A 20,514-nucleotide genomic window follows, 5' to 3' on the forward strand; every position below is an offset into this window, starting at 1 on the left:
CAAAGTGCCTTTTACTTGTGGCTTTAATCTCATCGGGCTCGATTGCTTTGGAGATCTTTACTCCCACAGATATCCGGAGGAGACACCTTTCTTGCGTATCATAAATACGATCAATTTGCACTTTCAACTCATCCTTGAGCTCAGGATGGTTGGAAGGGAGTTTCAGCAGCTTTCATGAGATCAAAGTTTACCTCACTGTATGACTCATCTGGTACATTGTGTTACATGTAGTCCCGCCTGTTTGCTGACTGTCCATTTCCTTGTTTCCTGTCCTGTGTCTTATTTCTGACAGGCCACTGTATGGTGGTGCGGGAGGGCCTGACAAACCCCTGGATCCCAGATAACTGGTCGTGGGGTGGTGTGGCGTCGGACCACTGTCCTGTGGTTGCAGAGTTTTATGTAGATCCATCTCCTAAGGAGCTGAGCAGGCCTGGTATGGCAGTGGTGGACAGAGGAGACATTATGCCCAAACATGAGCGGTGACAGCAGCCACAGTCAGGACAGCAGTGAATGACATGAGAAGGACTTTGAGCCACCTGGATGCTGCTTTATCTTGGTTTGTCATGGAGCAGAGTTTCCTGATGAATATGAAGAAGTGCCAAGATTGCCTTTTGGGTTTCAATTTATCAATGTATAATAGTAAGTGATAAGCCATCAAGCCATACAAATTGTTGAGATAAAGATATATATATATGTGATGTACTTTAAAAAGAAATGTGCCAAACATTTTCTATGTGTATATAAAATAAAGAGAAATTGATAGACGTTCCAGCTGTGTCTGAATTCTCATCAATGCAAATGTGTGCAGTATCTAATCAGAAGCATCTGAATGACCCAGCTGTTCAGGGCCGCTGCTGCAACGCTCAGCTGCTCTGACAGTGGAAGGGGATGATAAGATCTGTGCTGTACAGCTCATAAAGGCTGCTCTTAAATTATGTAAGCGAGGACTCTGAGTGCACGTGTGAGCTGACTGCTTCCTCTGTGATGGAGATGAGCTGCCAGGGCTCGGTGCCATCAGAAGACGCTGCTGCCGCTGCCTCGACTGCTCATTAAGCAGCTCCACAGTGATGCTTTCAAATGAAGGGAAAATGGATTAATCATTCATTCACTGTTTTACATTTCAATCAGTGGTTATGAATCAGGACAGCGATATAATGAGCATAATAATGACGTTAGACAGCACAGGATATTGTATCAATAAGAAAACCTATTTGAGAATATTCAGTGTTTGTTGATGTTTGATTGGTGTTTGTTTGTTTATTCATTGTGTATTTGTACTAAATACTAACAGTGGGTAACTGCACCTGGCTGATGAGGTGTATGGATGACAGCAACAGGAGTTTTCAACTGCGCTAGCTGCTCCCAGATACACACCATGGACACATTGTTGTTATTATACTACTTTCTAGTCTAGTAGCACTATATTCTGTTCATTTGCTATTATAATTATTGAATTAATTAATTAATAGGTCGCATCTCCATCAGACTGCAAGAAAGATGGACGTAGCTGCCATGAAGTCACCTCTTGGTTTCTGGGCTGAAGAAGTGAAGGGTTATGGACAGTTTAACATGTCTGTTGAAAATGTGCTGCTACTTCACTGATTAAAAAACAACAAATTAACAGTTAATTATATCAGAAGTAAATCCATTCGGATTTATTTCTGATATAATTAACAGGATGAGACTTATGTTCACTGTGAATAAGCATCAAAGCTGCTTTGTCCATACAACCTCAGTGCTAGTTTGATCACTCTTATAGTGAAAATGTATTCAAATGTGTAGCCTGATGCACTCATTTATCGGAGACACCGCTCTCATATTTTAAGTTAGGACATGAGAGACCCTTATCAAGAATATTTCAGGTTCAGTAATCATTCATTAATTAAATCTACTTCTATTGATCAGTCTCATTATCAAAAGTCATGAACTCTGATTTCATTGACCTCCAGTTCCCAAACAAAGAAATACATGGTAGCATCAATGATAATTATACACAAACATTTATTAACTAATACTACAAACAACAATGATGTAACAACAGGCAGCAATCTAATGTGTAGATGCAGATAAGCTAATTAACTGTGACTGTTACTGGAAGCAGTTGGTGGAGTGGTTGTCAATTTAGAACTACTTTAGGATCGGAAGCCACTTATAATTTGGAAATTTACCCATTTAGCAGAAGAGAAATGATGCCTGTGTAGCCTTTGTAGGAGGGAGGAGGATGTTGCAGCAGGATGTGTCGCTGTGATGATCTGTTTTGAGGAACGCAGAGACAAGACACCAGACTTTTGAATAGTAGTGCAGGTGAAACTGTTTCACTCAAACCCAAAAATGTTAAACTCCTGGTGGAGTGAGAGGAAGTCAGTGGTTGCTGAAGTTACTCAAATTCATGCTGTAGAGAATATGAATTGATAAGCAGAAATTAATGGTAAATGATCTAATATTTGTCATGATGTTTCAGTCTAGACCACAGGCTGAACCCACAGTGGAAATCTTATGATCAGCAGCTGTTTTGGATTCTGGATCTTCCAAATAAGGGTTGCTACCTCTGACCTACATAAATCCTTGTGGAAGAACAGACCAGTTCATACATGAACTTACTTTATATTGACATTATGCTAATAGGGCAGATGTTACTATCACAAGCACAGTAGACACATGCTGGGGCAATAGATTCACTGTTGGTTTTGCGAATGATAGCTCTAAACATCAGAACAGGGGAGAGCTGGATGTAATAAGCAGCCACAGAGCAGACACTGACGTTTTATGTAGGCCTTTAAACCTTACTAAGGGACTAATCCTGAGCAAAATAACCTCTATCACTGACTAGGCTTAAATTTAGTTAAGTCAAATTACTGTTATCTGTATAGTACCTTCACAACAACAACAGACATTGAGCCAAATTAATTTTTGGTGGAGGAATTAGGTTCGGGCCCAGTGGCTTGGTCTTTAGCACTTTTGCTTGCAGTTAGAAGATCCCCAGTTTGCGTCCCGGCTTCCTGGGATCTTTCTGCATGGAGATTGCCTGTTCTCCCTGTGCACACAAGGGTTTTCTCCAGGGTTCAAAAACATTCTGAGGTTAACCGATGATTCTAAATTGTCCGTAGCTGTGAATGTGAGCGTGATAGTTTGCTCTATATGTAGCACTGTGATAGACTGGTGACCTGTCCAGGGTGTCCCCTGCCTTCACCCTAAAGGCTGGGTTATGCTTTCCACATGAACGTGATGTCAGATGGGATAGATTCCAGCCTGCCGTGATTCTAATGAGGATTAAGCATGTATAGACAACAGACGGATGGAATTATATTGGTTTTGCAAATTTACTTGAAGTTTAAATATTAAGGTTAAGAACCTTCAGTGACATTTATGATGGAAATTTACCACTGAACGATAACTATTACAGTTAGAATTAGAAACCATAATGACTAATTAAAAAACATTAGCAAGATTTGCAAAGAATCTGACATTTTTTTGGAACCAGCCAACACCTTAAGCCCCTCACATACCCTGTTGTCCCTCATTTATCCCAGTACCTGTACATACACACGTGGACAAAATTGTTGGTACCCCTCAGTTAAAGAAGGAAAAACCCACAATTCTCACTGAAATCACTTGAAACTCACAAAAGTAACAATAAATAAAAATTTATTGAAAATTAAATAATCAAAAACAGCCATTACTTTTGAATTGTTGATTAACATAATTATTTAAAAAAACAAACTAATGAAACAGGCCTGGACAAAAATGATGGTACCTCTATAAAAGATTGAAAACTATTTGACCAGAGTGACATGATTAACTCAGGTGTGTCATTTAATTGACATCACAGGTGTTTCCAAACTCATAATCAGTCAGTCTGCCTATTTAAAGGGAGACAAGCAGTCACCCTGCTGTTTGGTGAAAAGGTGTGTACCACACTGAACATGGACAACAGAAAGCGAAGGAGAGAATTGTCCCAGGACATCTGAAAAAAAATTATAGACAAACATCTTAAAGGTAAAGGCTATAAGACCATCTCTAAACAGCTTGAAGTTCCTGTGACAACAGTGGCTCATATTATTCAGAAGTTCAAGACCCACGGGACAGTAGCCAACCTCCCTGGACGTGGCCGCAAGAGGAAAATTGATGACAAATTGAAGAGACGGATCGTTGGAATTGTATCCAAAGAGCCCAGAGCAACCTCCAAAGAAATTAAAGGTGAACTCCAAGGCCAAGGTACATCAGTGTCAGATCGCACCATTCGTCGTTGTTTGAGCCAAAGTGGACTTCATGGGAGACGACCAAGGAGGACACCACTGCTGAAAAAAACTCATAAAAAAGCCAGACTGGAATTTGCAAAAATGCATGTTGACAAGCCACAAAGCTTCTGGGAGAATGTCCTTTGGACAGATGAGACCAAACTGGAGCTTTTTGGTAAGGCACATCAACTCTATGTTCATAGACTCAAAAACCAAGCATACGAAGAAAAGAACACTGTCCCTACGGTGAAACATGGAGGAGGCTCAGTAATGTTTTGGGGCTGCTTTGCTGCATCTGGCACAGGGTGTCTTGAAAGTGTGCAAGGTACGATGAAATCTGAAGACTATCAAGGCATTCTGGAGAGAAATGTGCTGCCTAGTGTCAGAAAGCTTGGTCTCAGTCGCAGGTCATGGGTCTTCCAACAGGACAACGATCCAAAACACACAGCCAAAAACACCCAAGAATGGCTGAGAGAAAAGCGTTGGACTATTCTAAAGTGGCCTTCTATGAGCCCAGATCTGAATCCCATTGAACATATGTGGAAGGAGCAGAAACATGCCATTTGGAGAAGACACCCATCAAACCTGAGACAACTGGAGCTGTTTGCTCATGAGGAGTGGGCCAAAATACCTGTTGACAGCTGCAGAACGCTCATTGACAAATACAGAAATCGTTTAATTGCAGTGATTGCCTCAAAAGGTTGTGCAACAAAATATTAAGTTATGGGTACCATCATTTTTGTCCAGCCCTATTTCATTAGTTTGTTTTTTTAAATAATTATGTTAATCAACAATTCAAAAGTGATGGCTGATTTTGATTATTTCATTTTCAATAAATTTTTATTTATTGTTACTTTTGTGAGTTTCAAGTGATTTCAGTGAGAATTGTGGGTTTTTCCTTCTTTAACTGAGGGGTACCAACAATTTTGTCCACGTGTGTATACCTGCAGCAAGCCCTGCTGCCTCGTCACTGCTGCCTGGACTCACTGGCTTCTGTATGTTGGAGCAGGGGGTCCCCTAGTGGGTAAATGTAACCATGCTTCATCCCCTTCGGACAATATTTATGATAATTCCCGATACTCATTGGAATCTACATTTGGCTATAAATGTTCTATTAGTTTAAATTTAAAAAACAAAAAAAAACAATGACAAGGAGCACACAAAGTGTCACTTCTTTTGCTGACCCTGACAGGAGTAAGGTAGGTTGTGTGTTTGGTGTTTACCTTTACACCAGCTGCATACTCTTGGAAGTTGGCCTTTTGAAATGGATGATGGAAGATAAATGTATCACTTAAAGCACTGCGTCTGTCATCTGTCCTTTATCTCTCCACCCTGAAGAGTGCTTCACTAAACTGACACTGTTAGAACTGGACCAGACTAACACACTAACTGTTGGGATGATCAGATCGAATGTAAAGCATAGCTTAAGGTAATGCAAAAGTAACACTCAAAAAAAAAAATGTTGCCATGACTAAGGGCGGATCCAGATTAATTTCAGTGGGGGGGGGCAACAGATATTTTGGGGGGCCACCGAAAAGTTGTAAGAAAAAATGAAAGCTGCTACCGACCTTTCGCTTTTACAAAGTATTTTTCATGTTTTTTTTCTGGCTCTTTAACCCACTGGGAAAGCTGTATATGACCTTTTAATTTTGGACTGTTAACATTCAAATTATAATGGACTTGTTTCCTTGTTTATGTGAATTACAGCATCATCAGCTGCAGCATCTGCCTGTTATGTAAAACTGGTAAGCTCAGTGACAGTATCCTGAGGGCAGTTAAGTGACAAATATTGTGCAAGAACAGCACTATATACAACCCTGTCAATTGCCACTTCTTAGAATGTTTACTGACAATTATCCCACCTAAAATAAGAAATAATATTCTATACTTTAGCAACTAGTTCTCAGCTGTATATCAGAAACATCATCGGGTTCTGTATACTAATCAGTCTAAATCAAAATGAGTACTACCCAATACACAGTGAACAACAACAATCTGTACCCTTGATTTGTGGTAAAATAATCTGAAATGTTCTGTGCAGTAATGTAAATTATAAAATACAATAAAGTACAGTAAGTAGCACTCTATACATTTAATAGTAAATCTGAGAATAATAAACAGTAACAATACTCCATATTCTTAAATCATTTAATAGTGCACAGCTCAGCAAACATCACAGTGTTCTGCATAGAAATCACAAAAAGCTGCTCTCAATAATCTTTCACAGTGAGCTGATGTTCTTGTGTTGCAGCAGGTCCATGGTCCAGACGTGGCCATCAAACAGGCTGGGGAGGTCTGGCACCGTGTACTTCCTAGAGCACCTCCTCTTTTTGCATTCTTCATATGGGATGGAAATAAAGTAACGTTGGTTTAGCACGTCCACCAAAGGCATGTAGGTGTAAAGCAGGAAGTCCTCCACAATGAGGATGTGAGTCTCCTCCTCCTTGTGGTCGGACTTCGGAACGATCTTTGTGTCCAGGGTGTTATTAACGCCAGGAGACTTCTCAAACTTCACCGGGTTCTCCAGCCACGCCTAGATCCTACTCATCATGGCCTCCATGTCCAGAGCAGTGATGACATCGTACTGCTTAAAGCCATCTTCACCAACTTCAATCTCATCTTGGGGCTTGAAGAAGTCATCCTGATGGACCACGCAGCAGTTGGGCAGGTTCTTGATCAGGCGGTTGGTGAGGCTGGTTTTCCCTCCATTTGTTACGCCGGCGATGTCGATGATGTACTTCATGTTCTCCGATTGGTCAAAGTTCGGAAAAAGGGTCAAACACGTCAACAAAAACCAGGTCTGGAGTGATCGAGCGTGGAAGAAAGCTGAAAAACAGAAGGTTGCAGCAGGAAATGTCAACTACTCAAGTCCTCCATGGCACTTGAGTTTAGTGAGTAAGGTAAGAGCAGAAAGGGAGCTGCCACTCGGACACGGTACTTCCAACCAGAGAGGACCTCTTTCGGTTGTCACTGTTACATGTGTGGGTGCATGAATGACTGACGGAGTCGAGCTGTGTCTCTTAGATGTCTGTATTCACCGGCTGTACACATTACAGAACTGAGGAGAGAGTTAAGCAGAAGCAGGCAAGTACCTGAAATACATCTGTGCCGCCAGGGGGAGCTATTGGCTGCAACTCATTACCTACAATAGTCACTGCTACACCGACTGCCGAAGTTGAAGTTTTAGGTGGAATATTCCTTTTAACCAGCCCCTCAGGTCTCTTTGAGGATTTTGGATGGAATACTCGGTTAAACCAACATTTTAGGTGCATGTCCAGGAATTTTTGGTGGAATGTTTCTTTAAGGTTGATGTATGATGACCTTGTAGGTGGAATACTTCCTGAAACCAACCTTTTAGATCAACATTCAGAGATTTAAGGTGGAATATTCCATTAAACCAACCTAAATTTCATGTTTTCATCATTATCAAGTGAGAAATATCAATCCAGACTCCTCATAATGACGTTTGAGATTTATGCTGCTGTTATTTCTTTAGTCCAGACTAAACCCAACCAGGGACAGGAGTTGTAAATTAGCTTTATGCTACACACGTCCCTGCACGGTCCCTGATTAAATAAATTTATAAAATAAAATAAAAATAAATAACAGAAATCCACAACTGTAATTTTATTTCAGGACTCGGTGATTAAATGTCAAAACAATCCATGTGACTCTAAAAACTCAACAGCTTTACAAACTCGAAGATTACACTCTCCACAAGGATCCATTCTGACTGCACTGGGCGAAAATTCAGGTTGTCAGCTTTCAAATGAGACCAGAACCATGCATGTACTCCAAACAGTTCAAGAGCAGCATTCAATTTACTTTGGTTACATCTTCAGTAGAAATTTCCCGCGGAATCCTATCAGGCACTTCAAGCGAACCCTGTTCTAATTTACTTCTCCTGAACTCAGGTTGTGAGCACCTTCAGGCCTTCTCTCCTTTTAATATGGCCATGAGAAAGACATATGCTAAGAAGAAGATAGATTCAAAGACAACTGCTGTAGAAAGACAATATGTCTGGACTCCCTTACCTGGTCAAGATTAGATATTGTCTAATCTGACATGCCTGAGAAGACTAGTTGTCCCCATGTTAGGTTGTAATGTAACTCTGACATTTCTCCCAACCCAATATATAACCAAAGATCGAAAAGAGTCCTCAGAATTGATGCTGGCAATGCTCACATGAATGTGCTGCTTTGTTGTCTCACTTCTCCTGATATCAGTAAACCTTACTCTCAACCTAAGCCATTTGAGCCTCCAGAGTGTCTCTGTGTCTGCCTCCTCATCCTCCCTCGACATCGCTGAAAGCCCACACCCAGCAAAGTGTCACAAAAAATGTAAAGACATTCATCTGTAACCTGAATCTCAAGAGGAATTAATAATACACCTGATACTCACGCAAAGATTCACATACTTTTTCACTCATGGATATGTAATAAAGGGTAATTTTCCTCAATAAATAAATGACCAAAGTGTTTTGTTTTTTTTTATAATTGGCTTCTCTTTATAATTGGTTTCTATTTTTTACTTTTAGGACTTGTTTAGGACTCCATTAAGGTCACATTAGGAGGAGACATTGTAGTGTAATATTTCTGGGTACAATGCGCTACAATAACAGATGATATAATTATGGCAAATGCTATTAGACTAAAGACCAGAAGTAAAACATATGTACTCAAAACATATTGGTGTAAACTTCAGATAATATAACCTTTGACATTTACTACAATAATATGCATGAAATATATCACAAAATAATAAGGGTAAGACGTGGAGCAAAAAATCTAAACATGTCCTGGCATGTTCTCTGGAACAGATGACCTGATGATAACCTAATGTTTTCTGTAAAATGAGATCTAGCGGTGAAATATGATAACCTGACGTCATGATCTGACCAATAGATTTAGAAAAGCATAACGGTGTCAAAACTGCCACTCCTGTCATACGCCCTATAGGCGTGGAATAATGACCAAGGCTCAGCTCAGCTCAGTATCTTCAGTTCTTCTTGGGGTGTTATCGCTACTAAGAATTACTCCTGGATTTTTTGTTGATAAATAAATCCTTCTGCCATCCGAATGCTGACTTCTGTTGGTGATTTTCGTTTTTTTTTAAAGATCTGAACACAGTCAAGTCATAGACTCTGGCTTTGATTTGTAACTTAGTTTACACTTCAACATCTTGTGTAAAGTGCTTGAACATGAGATGAAATGAAAATCATGAGCAGAATAATTTATGTAGTCATTAAAACAAGTAAGAGTGGATGTAATATTTAGATTATTGTGATGAGGCAATTAACATTTCTGCAAAAAAACCCAGTCAACACAAAATATTTTCTTTTTTACCAGGGCTACCAATGTGAAGATGGGTTTTCTTTTTCATTTAGTCGTTTGAACTGATTTAATTATTAAACAGTTATTTATTTTCTGTTTTACTAAGATTTATTTTCAAGGCACTTGTCTGTTGATAGTTTGTGAAGTTGTAAAGTGTCTGTAGTATTTCATGATGCAAAGTTTCACATAAAGTCGTTTTCTGTCAGTCAAAACAAGCACAGCAGTGTGGTTGTGTGAGGGTATACGAAGTTACATGTATTTGCTTTCATTATTGAGTTTTAAACTTCAACTTAGATTCAGGATTTCAAGTTATTGAGGGCTGAAGGCTGATAAGTGGAACCATGTCTTATAAAAACAGAGTTCAGTCATTATTTATTCCATTAAAGGTTACTAAGTTGAATATATTTGACTTTTTCTCTCATTAATTTGAAGATATTCATAACCTGGTGTCAAAGATGAAGGAATCAAGCTTCTTTAAACAAAATTCTAAATACAATCTGTTTTCTTAAACTGCTGCTGAAACTACAACTCCACTGCCATTTCTGTGGTTCATACCACTGCTGCTCCTTCTACAGCTGTGATCCCTGCTGAAAGTCTCACTGCTTTTCCAGCTGACAGTCAGACCACTGAGGACATTTCATTCAGCTGCTGTTTCTGTTTATTTTGCAAGGAAGTAAATGAAGAAATGAAAGGAAAATGAAATAGTAAAAAAAATAATGAAATAGCAAACAAAAAATGAAAGAATGAAGAATAAATGAAACAGAAAACAATAAATGAAATAACAAACAAGAAATGAAATAATGACAAAGAAATGAAACAGAAAACAATAAACAAAATGGTTAACAATAAAAGAAATAATAAAGACTAAATGGAAAAATAAACATGAAATAAACAGAAACAGAAAACAATAAGCTGAAAAAAATTAAAGAAATAAATGAAATAATAAACAATAAAAGTGAGTTACTCTGTAACTTGTACAGAGCAACAACTGCACAGAGATCTGAAGACTCTGCCAAAAAATCTCCTGACTCTTTTCAGAGGCCTCCTCGGAGCCTTTCTGGTGTCAGGAGCTTCAGCCACCACTTCACCATTCAGTTCAGCAGTAGTGGGAGTTTCTGCTGGACCTTGATCAGCTGAAACAGCGTCATTCAGGTCAGTCTGAACGGTGATGGGTGAAGCAGAGGAGACCGCAGACTCATTAAGATCTGCTTCTGGAGACTCTGCTGGATGTTCTTCTGCACAAGTTGTCTCTGTGTCCAGTATGGCAGAGCTCTCTGAAGGCTCATCAGGAGGTGAAAAGGTGTCACCCGAAGAGGAGGCGGCAGCGTCGGCCACGACAGCAGCTGCATCTGAAGTAGAGCTCTCTGAAGGCTCACTAGGAGCTGAAACAGTGTCACCCGTAGAGGAGGTGGCAGCGTCGGCCAAAAAAGCAGCTTCATCTGAGGCAGAGCTCTCTGAACCCTCATCAGGAGGTGAAACGGTGTCACCCGAAGAGGAGGCCGCAGCCTCGGAGGGAGCTGAGACCATGTCACTGAAAGAAGAACCACAACAAAGAAATGAATAAAATATTCAACTAATCCATCAACTAGTGGAACATTCCATCAAAAAAGCATCCAGCTTCCATCCAGCCGTCACTTACTGAGAGCTGTTGTCCTCCTTGCTGTAGAACAGAAACGGGTGTTGCAGAGCCTCACTTGGTGAAATTCGGCTCTCTGGATTCAGATGCAGCATCTTCTTTAGGAGGCTTGCGAACAGTTTGATCTCATAACTGTCCACATCTGGATCCAGCTGCATTTGGAAAAAAAAGATTTAATGGTTGTTCAAAACAGCACACATGTTAGAAATCAGCATTTCCATGTTCAGACAATCAACAAGAGAATGTATTTGATATGTTAAAAGCAGAAAAACAACTTCATTGGTTTTGGCTAAATGTCAAAGAACTCTGTGCAGGACAGGCTTCCATACCTTCAGTGTCCATGTGTGCTCCGTGGACTTGAAGTAGAGCTGGTTGTTGGGGCCTTCACTCAGAAGCTCATTCTCTGGGTTAGCCAGAGTCTCCACCAAAATCTTCATCTAAACAGAGAATATCAGCTACATCAGCATAAAAGGCACTCCTGCATCTATTTGACTTCCAACATCCTAGAACAGTGGAGGACATACCAGGTGATACTGACACCTCTGAGGGAACAGCGGGCTGCCGAGGAACAAGGTGGACAGAACAGCACCCACTGACCACATATCCACTGCCTCAGAGATGGGTAGACCCACAAGAACATCAGGACACCTGAAGAAGGAAGACAACAGTCAGTGATTGCAGTGACTTCCTGCTCAGTTTTACATGTTCATGATTTTTGGTGACATCAGATCAGATGAGTCAAAGAAGAGCAGCAGTACATGATGCTGGAAGACAGATCTTCCAACCTACCTGTATCCAACAAGCTGCTTGACGGAGCTGCTCTTCACTTCACCAACTGGGATGGCTGAGTTGAAACTAGTAAGTTTCACTCTGAAGTTCTGCTGGTCTTCCTGTTTCATCAACATCACAGTATGTGGGTTGATGTTTCTGTGAACGATGCCAGCAGTCTTCAGAGTGCAGAGAGCTGAGAGCAGCTGCAGGACCAGAAGAAGAAACAAAGATTGAATCTGGTTGTTCAGATGTTGGTTATATGTTGGCTTGATATGTTCTGTAAATCAGTAGACATTGTTTGGTGATGGAATCATCAAATCCACGTACCTGCTGTGTAATGGGTCTGATTTCTCCAAGTGACAGAGGTTCTCCACGTCTCTCCCTCAACAGCTTGTGAAGGCTCTTGTCCAGCGTTTCAAAAACTAGACAAGTTTGCCCTTTACAGTCAAAGTCATCAAGGAACCTGACGATGTGGAGGGGGTCAAGTCCTCGGATCCTCTTCAGAACGTCCAGCTAGAGAGGAAACAGAAGACATCAGACGGATGAATCATCTGAGAGACAGTTCATGTTAACGACCTGATGAAATGTGTGAGACTGTGGGAATTTTTATACAAAGTATTGGCTGCATTTGGCTATCCAAATCAATTTCTTTAGAAAGAGGAACCTGCCAAGGCTGTGGAGCATCAGCTATACTTTTTTCTTTATTTATTGAGCCCTTAGCTCAATGGATGAGGCAGAATACAGAAATTAAAGGTGTTACTTTAAAATCAGGGGAGCAAAGATTAGCTCTGTTTGCTGATGACATATTAATATTCCTGACGGACCCCACTCAGTCGCTTCCCAAATGAATGAAAATGCTGGATGAATATGGCTCTTTTTCAGGCTATAAGTTCAATATTACCAAAACTCAGGAATTAAAGCTTAATTACAATCCACCTACACACATTAAAAGTGCACACAAATGGAAATGAAATGCCCATAGCATTAAATATTTGGTAACTGTCCTGACAAAGGATCCATCTGAAATGTTTCAGGCCAATTACGGGCCTCTAATTTCAAAAATAAGATCAGATTTACAAAGATGGAATAATGTCCCTTTTTTGGCTCTACATTCTTGGGTGGACTCAATCAGAATGAGTATCCTCCCTCGTTTCCTTTACCTTTTTCAATGTCTCCCAATTCAGATAGTCCAAAAACATTTTGATGAGTGGGACAAACTACTGACAAAATATATTTGGCCAAATAAAAGAGCAAGGATAAAATATCAGACAATGCATTTAACAAAAGAGAAAGGGGGGATAGGCCTTCCCTGCCTTCTGGAATATTATTATGCTGCACAAATGAGACCTTTAATCGGATTATGTTCACCCACTTATTCGGTAGGGTGGAAAGATGTTTAAGAAACTGTTACAAAGGACATACCAATTATGGCATTATTAGCTGACAAAAATCTGCAAACTAATACCAGCTCTGCAAATGACCCTATGTATGAATCTCTCTTGAATTCGTGGAATAGAGTTATGCAAATTTGTAAGTTGGAAAATCTCTCCCGAATCCTCAGGTGGTGTGCGTACGACTCTGACTTCAAGCCAAATGCCTTTGATAAAAGATTTCAAAGTTGGATCTCAAAGAGACTTACTAGCTGTTATTCTTTTATCCACAAAGGGGCGTTATGAGTTTTGAATTTCTACAAAAAAAATGTGGATTCGGCCAGGATGATTTCTATCGATACTTACAGGTTAGACATTATTTTTGATCAGAATATAAAAACATCATGGGATGAAAGTAACTTGGGGTTCTTGCAGACTTTTCTAACATTAATTAAAACATTTCCTCAAAAGAAAATAATATCTAAAGTATATAAAGCCATTCAACAAGGTAAACAGGCCAATACAGAATACATTAAGAGAAGATGGGAAATGGAAGGAAATATGGAAATTTCAAGTGAAAGCTGGGTGAACTTCTGTAGATTGCGATGGGTCACTACGGGTTCTAACACTTGGGGAGAGTTTTGTTGGAAGAACCTAACCAGGTTTTTGACTACACCTATTGAAAAGAGACATCAGGGTTGTGGTGATCTCTGCTGGAGATCCTGTGGGTCCTCAGGGGCTAATCATTTCCATATTTTTTGGTATTGTTCGGTGATAACATTGTATCGGACACAGGTATGTGAGCATATTAATGATGCATTTGGCAGTAAAATACTCTGTAACTTTGAAAATGTGTCTTTGGGCAATGTGAATGTAATAGATTGGAGAAAGAAGGATCAAATGTTGCTCTGGATACTATTGGCAGCAAGTAAGAAAGCCGTAACAAGGAAACGGTTAAAACCGGACCCGTGGACAGTTGAAGACTGGATTAGCACAATTCAAGAAATCTATACCATGGAAAAGCTTTCTTTTACCCTCAGGACTCAAAGGGACAAGTTTTACACTATCTGGTCAAAGTGGACTGACTATGTGAAGCCCATAAGGTCGGATTTTCAGTAAAGTAACAATATGTAAAGGTGTGGAAATAATATGTAAGTGTGTGCTAACCATATTTTTGTAAAGGTAATCCTCCCATACATGTTCAACTCAAAAACGTTAAAAATAAAAATGAGAAAAAAAAAACGTGTGAGACTAAGACTGAGGCTCTACCTCTCTGTTGGGCTGCTGGGAGTCTGTGGCCGTCTTCTTCAAGATCTTGACCAATACCGGGTGTTCGGTATCCAGCCGTGTGCACTGAGCCACGTCACAAAAGACGCCCCGATACTTGAAGCTTCCAAACCGGTACTCAGTGATGCCGCCAGACAGCAGGTCCATGGGATGGAAGTCAGAGTTGTCAGATCCTGATCCACAAAGATGGAGAGAAAAACGTGTTCAATCAGTGCATTCAGTCAACACATCAGGGACAAACACACAACTAATACTGATGATTTCTAGACCATTTAAATGAGGAGTGTATGTCAGAAAATCACAGATATAACAGTGATGAGTTAAAACAACATTAGATTCAAAGTGCATTTGAATCTAATGTTTTTCTGTTTGTTTTCTACTTTGATTTTGTCTTCGGCCTGATCTTCAGATTTACTGATGTTTATTTGTGTAAATCTGGTTGTAATTTGTGCAGATTTTTGTAAAAAAAAAAAAAGAGACATTTTAATCTGGATCACAGTTCACAGACTGCTCCTTTCTAGGTTACATTTTACTGTACAAACACCTGCTGCACACAAACTCATTCTCAACTTCAGTAACAACAAGTTCATGTTATTTTCATCACAAAACAGTCACTGCAGACCACTTATGAGCACATATTTCAACATATTTCAACATGTACAGATGAATCCAGGTCTTTTCAAAGTGTGTGAAATATGAGATCATGTTGGTGTTTTAGTGTCTCTTACCTGGTTGACTTGAGGATCCTGACAACTGCAGATGTTCGCTTTGGATGGTTGAAACAGACATATTTAAATGTCAAAGTGGTTGAAATCAACTTCGTCGATCAGCAGATGAACAACGGTGTTGTTGCCTCTGGTGTGATCAGATGAAAGTGAAATGATTTCTGACTGAGGCTGTTAAACTTGTTAGCTTCATTCCATTCAGTTCGAACAGTTACAGCAAAAAAAAAAACAATTTCAAATCAAAACAATGTCAGGCTGGCTGCAGCCAGGCCGAGATAGTGCTCTCTCCTCTCATGTCCTTATTTGGCGTTTCCTGCAGCAGGGCAGCAGGTGAAACAATTTTAAATGAAAACAATGAGAGAAATACATTTTGACTTTGAAATATACTCTACCAGGGCTGTCAAACATGTGGCCCGTGGGCCAAAACCATCCCAGCAGAGAGTCCAATCCGGCCCTAAAGTGTAAAAATTACAGAGAAGAAATGAACTGCAAATTATGAATTTGTAAAACTATAAATTTGAAATAATTTCTAGACCATGACAAGTTGTTTTGATCATAAAGTAAAATACTAGACTACTCATTGTTCTTTTGTCATATTGTGTCTCATCTTTAGAATATTTTGTCTTGTTTTGTTGTTTTTAGTCTTTTTCTGTCTGAATGGGTGCATGCGTACGCTGCGACCGGCTGTAGGTTTCTCGGCGTCCTAACTTTTGAGCTGTGCTAGAAGGGACATCAGCGTTTAGTTTACTGTCCCGTTTTAATGTTGATAGATCTATGCTGACCCTGTTTTATCATGCTTTTATTGAGTCGGCATTATCTGGTTACCTGGTTTGGAAATTTGTCTCTACAGGACAAAAATTCCCTCAACCAAATTATCGAGTGGGCTGGTTGGTTAATTGGGAAGCCTCAACCCACTATGCCAGCCTTGTATGGCACACAGCTGCAGCGCAAAGCCAGCTTCATTTTAAAAGACTGCTCACATCCCCCGAATGGGGAGTTCCAGCTTTCGGGCTGCCGGCTTGTGGTCCCTAAGGGACGGACAAAACGCTATAGGTGCAGTTTTGTACCCTCAGCTATTTTAATGCTTAACAGCAAGTCCACCAGGTAAACACTCTTGTGCAGATTGTTTTTAGGTAGATCAGGATATGTTGGAGCAGTTTCCCTTTCCCTTTTTCTGATTTATTATGCTTTTTGTTGTGATTTGTCTGGTATGAATGTTTGTTGGGTGTTTTGACATTTCATTTGTTGTTGGGATCGCTCAGTTCCTTTTTGCACAACAATTTTAAAATCTGGTACAATAAAGAAACCTTGAGCATTGAACCTTGATTTATCTCATTTGTCTCAAGTTTTGTCATTTTGGATTTCCTTGTTGTCTCATTTTTGTCGTTTGTTCATTTTTTTTTTTGTCATTTTGTGGTTCACTTTATTTGTTGCTTTAAGCATCGTTTTTGTCGTTTTGTGTTTTTTGTCTGGCTTGTGTTGTCTATTTTTTGTTGTTTTGTTTCTCGTTTTTGTCATTTTTTGTCTCATTTGTGTCATGTATGGAAGTTTTTGACTTGTTTTTGTCCTTTGTCTCATTTTTTGTTGCTTTGTAATGTTTTTGTCTCATTTTTTGTCTCATTTTTGTTTTGTTTCGTGTTATTTGTCTTTTTTTGTCATTTTGTCTCTTGCTTTTTTCACTTTGTGTATCATTTTTGGAATCTTTTTGTTTTAATTGTTTTTTGTCTTTTTTGTCTGACTTTTGTCATTTTGATCAAAAAGTAAAATACTGTATCATTCAGTTCCAAATACCTGTCTTTTGTAAAACTACAGCAGATGTTCCAGATTCCTGCTGGGCATTTTTTTCATTATCTACAAACTAGAAATTTTGTAAGACAGTCTCTTCCCCTTGATCAGTTACCTGACCAGCACAATTTTTACACTTTAATGACCACTAGTCCTACGTCTAAAGGTCTGATCTCTCAGTTTGTCTCACTTTTCACCTCTCATCTGTCCTCGCTTCACATTAGAGATGCCTGGATTGAGGACACAGGTGTGGAGATTTCAGATGGGCTATGGGAAATGGCACTGGAGGGGATCAAAGCTTGTTCTATTAATGCAAGGCTTCAGCTCATCCAGTGTAAAGTAAGTGACGGGACCCTTGCACACCTTTTTTGGGACTGTCCCAAGCTCAGTGGTTTCTGGGATGACATTTTTCATCTATACAGTGTAATTTATAACAAGCCACTGAAACCTGAAGGTATCCTTCCAATACTACACTGCTCTACTTATTCCATGACTCTCCCAAAAGCAATGCAAGAAGCTCTCACGTTTGGTATGGTTGTAGCAAAGAGGGTGATCTTGAGGGAATGGAAATCTAGCTCTGCACCTTGTTCTAAACAATGGCTAAATGACATGGTTTCTTGTTTATATCTTGAAGAATTGCGATATACCAAATTTTTTCGGATCTGGGGTCCCTTTATTGATTATATCAAGATGGACAAAGACACAGTATCAAGCTAGTTACAATTACAGTATTCTGTAATACACCTTTTTTATGGTTGGATGCTTTCCTTTTGTTTTGTATTTGATTTGTCTGCCTGTTCTCCTGATAAGCCTGTTTCCTGTTATACATTCATGACTCTGGGACATTACCTTCTGGACCTCCCTGAACATTTTGGCTCTCATCTCATGGACTATTCCTGGCATCGAAAGATCACTTTCACTATTTGTTGGACTGACTTGTTGAGATATGCACCTCGTATGGTCTGGCATTGTTTGTGGTTTGTGTCTGTATTGTGACCCTTGTGTTGTATGTCTTTTGATGTCTGAAAAACTTTCAAAACTTTCAAAATAAAATGCATTAATATATATATATATATATATATATATATATATATATATATGTCCACACTTGCTGATGACCACTTCCGGTCTCAGAAAATGAAAGAACGGACCTTTTTTCGTTTCTGTCTCTTACTGATTTTATTTTCTTGTTGTTATAAATATAGAATGAAAATCAAAACATTCCATTAAATTCCATAAAATTCCATTAGCAAGTTATGTTATAGGGCTTCTATAAGGCGTGGTTAGCACTTTCGCCTTGCAGCAAGAAGATCCCTGGTTCGAATCCCGGGGTGGGCCTGGGATCTTTCTGCATGGAGTTTGCATGTTCTCCCTGTGCATGCGTGGGTTTCCTCCAGGCACTCCGGCTTCCTACCACAGTCCAAAAATATGCTGAGGTTAACTGAGTACTCTAAATTGCCCGTAGGTGTGAATGTGAGTGTGCTTGTTCGTCTGTGTATGTAGCCCTGCGACAGACTGGCGACCTGTCCAGGGTGTCCCCTGCCTTCGCCCAAGTGAGCTGGGATAGGCTCCAGCACCCCCCGCGACCCTTGTGAGGATAAAGCGGTGTATAGAGGAAGGATGGATGAAAGTTATGTTATACTGTGAATAACAAACTTGCAGACAACAGTGCAATAATTATTCTTTATACATGAGGATTAGATATCTGTGAACACTAATTTGCTTGATATTTGATATTGCAAAAAAAGCACATTGTGATGTTGTTAAGAATAGTGTTGGAGATTAGCCCTTTAACTGATGTTCTCATATTTGTGAAATTTAAGTTGTGATGGAACTGTTTCCTTGCAGAGGAAAAAGAGATGATAGTGTTATTAGAAAGTGCAACACCTTTATTTATTTATTTTTAAATTCAATATTTTTATTTCTTCTTTTATTTCATTTTTAAGGTTTGGATATCCTTGAACACTCATTTGAACAGAATATAGATTCTGATATGTTTGCAAAGAATAATGTTAGAGATGCGCACTCATGTTGGAATAAATCCTCATTGTGAAGCAACCCTTACTTGCACTGAATTGGAAATATTTTAGAAAAACACACTGAATTACAAGACAAGGCTAGAATTACATGATTTTAATAGTAATAGGTCGGGATCTAAAGTGGGCCGGTCTGAGGCATGAAAGTCCAGGGCTGAAAATGAGTCCCACTCCGGCCCTGAGTGGGTAGGATTAGGCAACAAGTGAAGGCAGAAAAATAGGTAGCAAAAGGATCCGAGTGACTATGACCGTGCTGACCCCTGTTCATTACTGACAGCACTAATAGTCATGAATTTCAGAACTGGACCATGGAGCAAAGGAATAATGTGATCTGGTCTGTTGGTCTGTTCTCCTTTACATGATGAGGAGGGCTGACTGTGTGCATCATTTACCTGGGGAAGAGATGGCAGCAGGATGAATTATGGAAAAAAATCACCAATCATTGTAAGGCATATGCAGTGTTGACCTATGTTATGGTGTTATTGTTACAGGGGCACCTCCTGAAAATGCATTAAGTGTTGCTGTCCTCTAGTGGAGCTGTGAGCAATAGTGTGAGCAGCTCTAGAAAACCTCTTCTTACTTCCACAGGAGATCATCTTTAGACCTGACTACACTGCAGTTTCCATTCCGCTACATAGTTGCGCACATTGTGTTCAACGTAGTCTGAGCAGGTGGGAGTGTGAGGCCTGTGTGTGCGTGAATGGTGAGTAGACTGATACCCATTGTCCAGCATGTCACTGCTTGTAGCTGTCATTCACTGGTCTGTTGGCTCTCTGCGGTTTCCAGTTTCCCTGCAGTGAAACCAGACGCTGATGAACGAGATGAATGAAAGGGTGGCACCTGCAGAGAGGCAGCCAGTTACTGCGGTCACTCAGATTGTGGGTCAGCACATTTAGTTCAGGAACCTCTCCACACTGATCTATGACACAGACAGGAGCTTCACATGTTTAGCCTATATTCTGTTAGCATAAGCTTTGTAGTCCAGCATTAGGCTGATCCGGTTTTTAAATCTATTTGGCATTTTTCTCTTCAATCCTCAGGAGAAGAGTCTGTGCCAGCAGTCTACAGAGAGAACAGTCTGGATTGAAATTGCTCTGTTTATGAAAGTCCTGCATTTTATCAAATCATTAATGATAGAGAAATTATGTGAAAAGCAATAAAAGTAAAACTGCACAGCATAATATTGTGCAAAAATTGTGCCTGCAGCAAATATCTAGGTATGACCTAATTCATGCATATGAAACTGAGATCTCCAAGCAAAATCTCCTGGTTATAGAAAAGTAAAATAATAGCAACAACTTTGCATCATTGGTGTCTGCAGCTGTCTGTGTGC

At 39.8% G+C, this 20,514-nt stretch overlaps 2 protein-coding genes across 3 annotated transcripts in view; one reads left to right on the forward strand and one right to left on the reverse strand.

The window, feature by feature from the left end:
* eepd1 (endonuclease/exonuclease/phosphatase family domain containing 1) overlaps positions 1-769 on the forward strand; it is a 40,164-nt gene extending 39,395 nt beyond the window's left edge. For both annotated transcript variants that reach the window (XM_022203580.2, XM_022203581.2), the window contains one exon: positions 293-769. In XM_022203580.2, the coding sequence (XP_022059272.2) occupies positions 293-483 (191 nt within the window). In that variant the 3' untranslated portion in view covers positions 484-769. The remainder of the gene's footprint in view (positions 1-292) is intronic.
* Positions 770-10,436: 9,667 nt separating this feature from the next.
* Positions 10,437-12,302, reverse strand: LOC127536152 (mitogen-activated protein kinase 15-like). Its single transcript, XM_051955767.1, has 4 exons — positions 11,732-12,302; positions 11,537-11,644; positions 11,211-11,359; positions 10,437-11,102 (listed from the first exon to the last, which is right to left on the reverse strand). The coding sequence occupies exons 1-4, from the start codon at positions 11,807-11,809 to the stop codon at positions 10,532-10,534; spliced, it is 906 nt and encodes a 301-aa protein (XP_051811727.1). The 5' UTR covers positions 11,810-12,302; the 3' UTR covers positions 10,437-10,531.
* Positions 12,303-20,514: the final 8,212 nt, after the last annotated feature.

This window comes from Acanthochromis polyacanthus, chromosome 11, assembly GCF_021347895.1.
Source record: "Acanthochromis polyacanthus isolate Apoly-LR-REF ecotype Palm Island chromosome 11, KAUST_Apoly_ChrSc, whole genome shotgun sequence".
NCBI classification, from domain to species: domain Eukaryota; kingdom Metazoa; phylum Chordata; class Actinopteri; family Pomacentridae; genus Acanthochromis; species Acanthochromis polyacanthus.

Coding starts and splice junctions, on each gene's coding strand:
- LOC127536152 (XM_051955767.1), bottom strand. CDS start 11,809: ATGTGGTCAGTGGGTGCTGTTCTGTCCACCTTGTTCCTCGGCAGCCCG. Junction 11,645..11,731: donor AGAGGTGTCAGTATCACCTG/GTATGTCCTCCA, acceptor TTCTCTGTTTAG/ATGAAGATTTTGGTGGAGAC. Junction 11,360..11,536: donor AGCACACATGGACACTGAAG/GTATGGAAGCCT, acceptor TTCCAAATGCAG/CTGGATCCAGATGTGGACAG.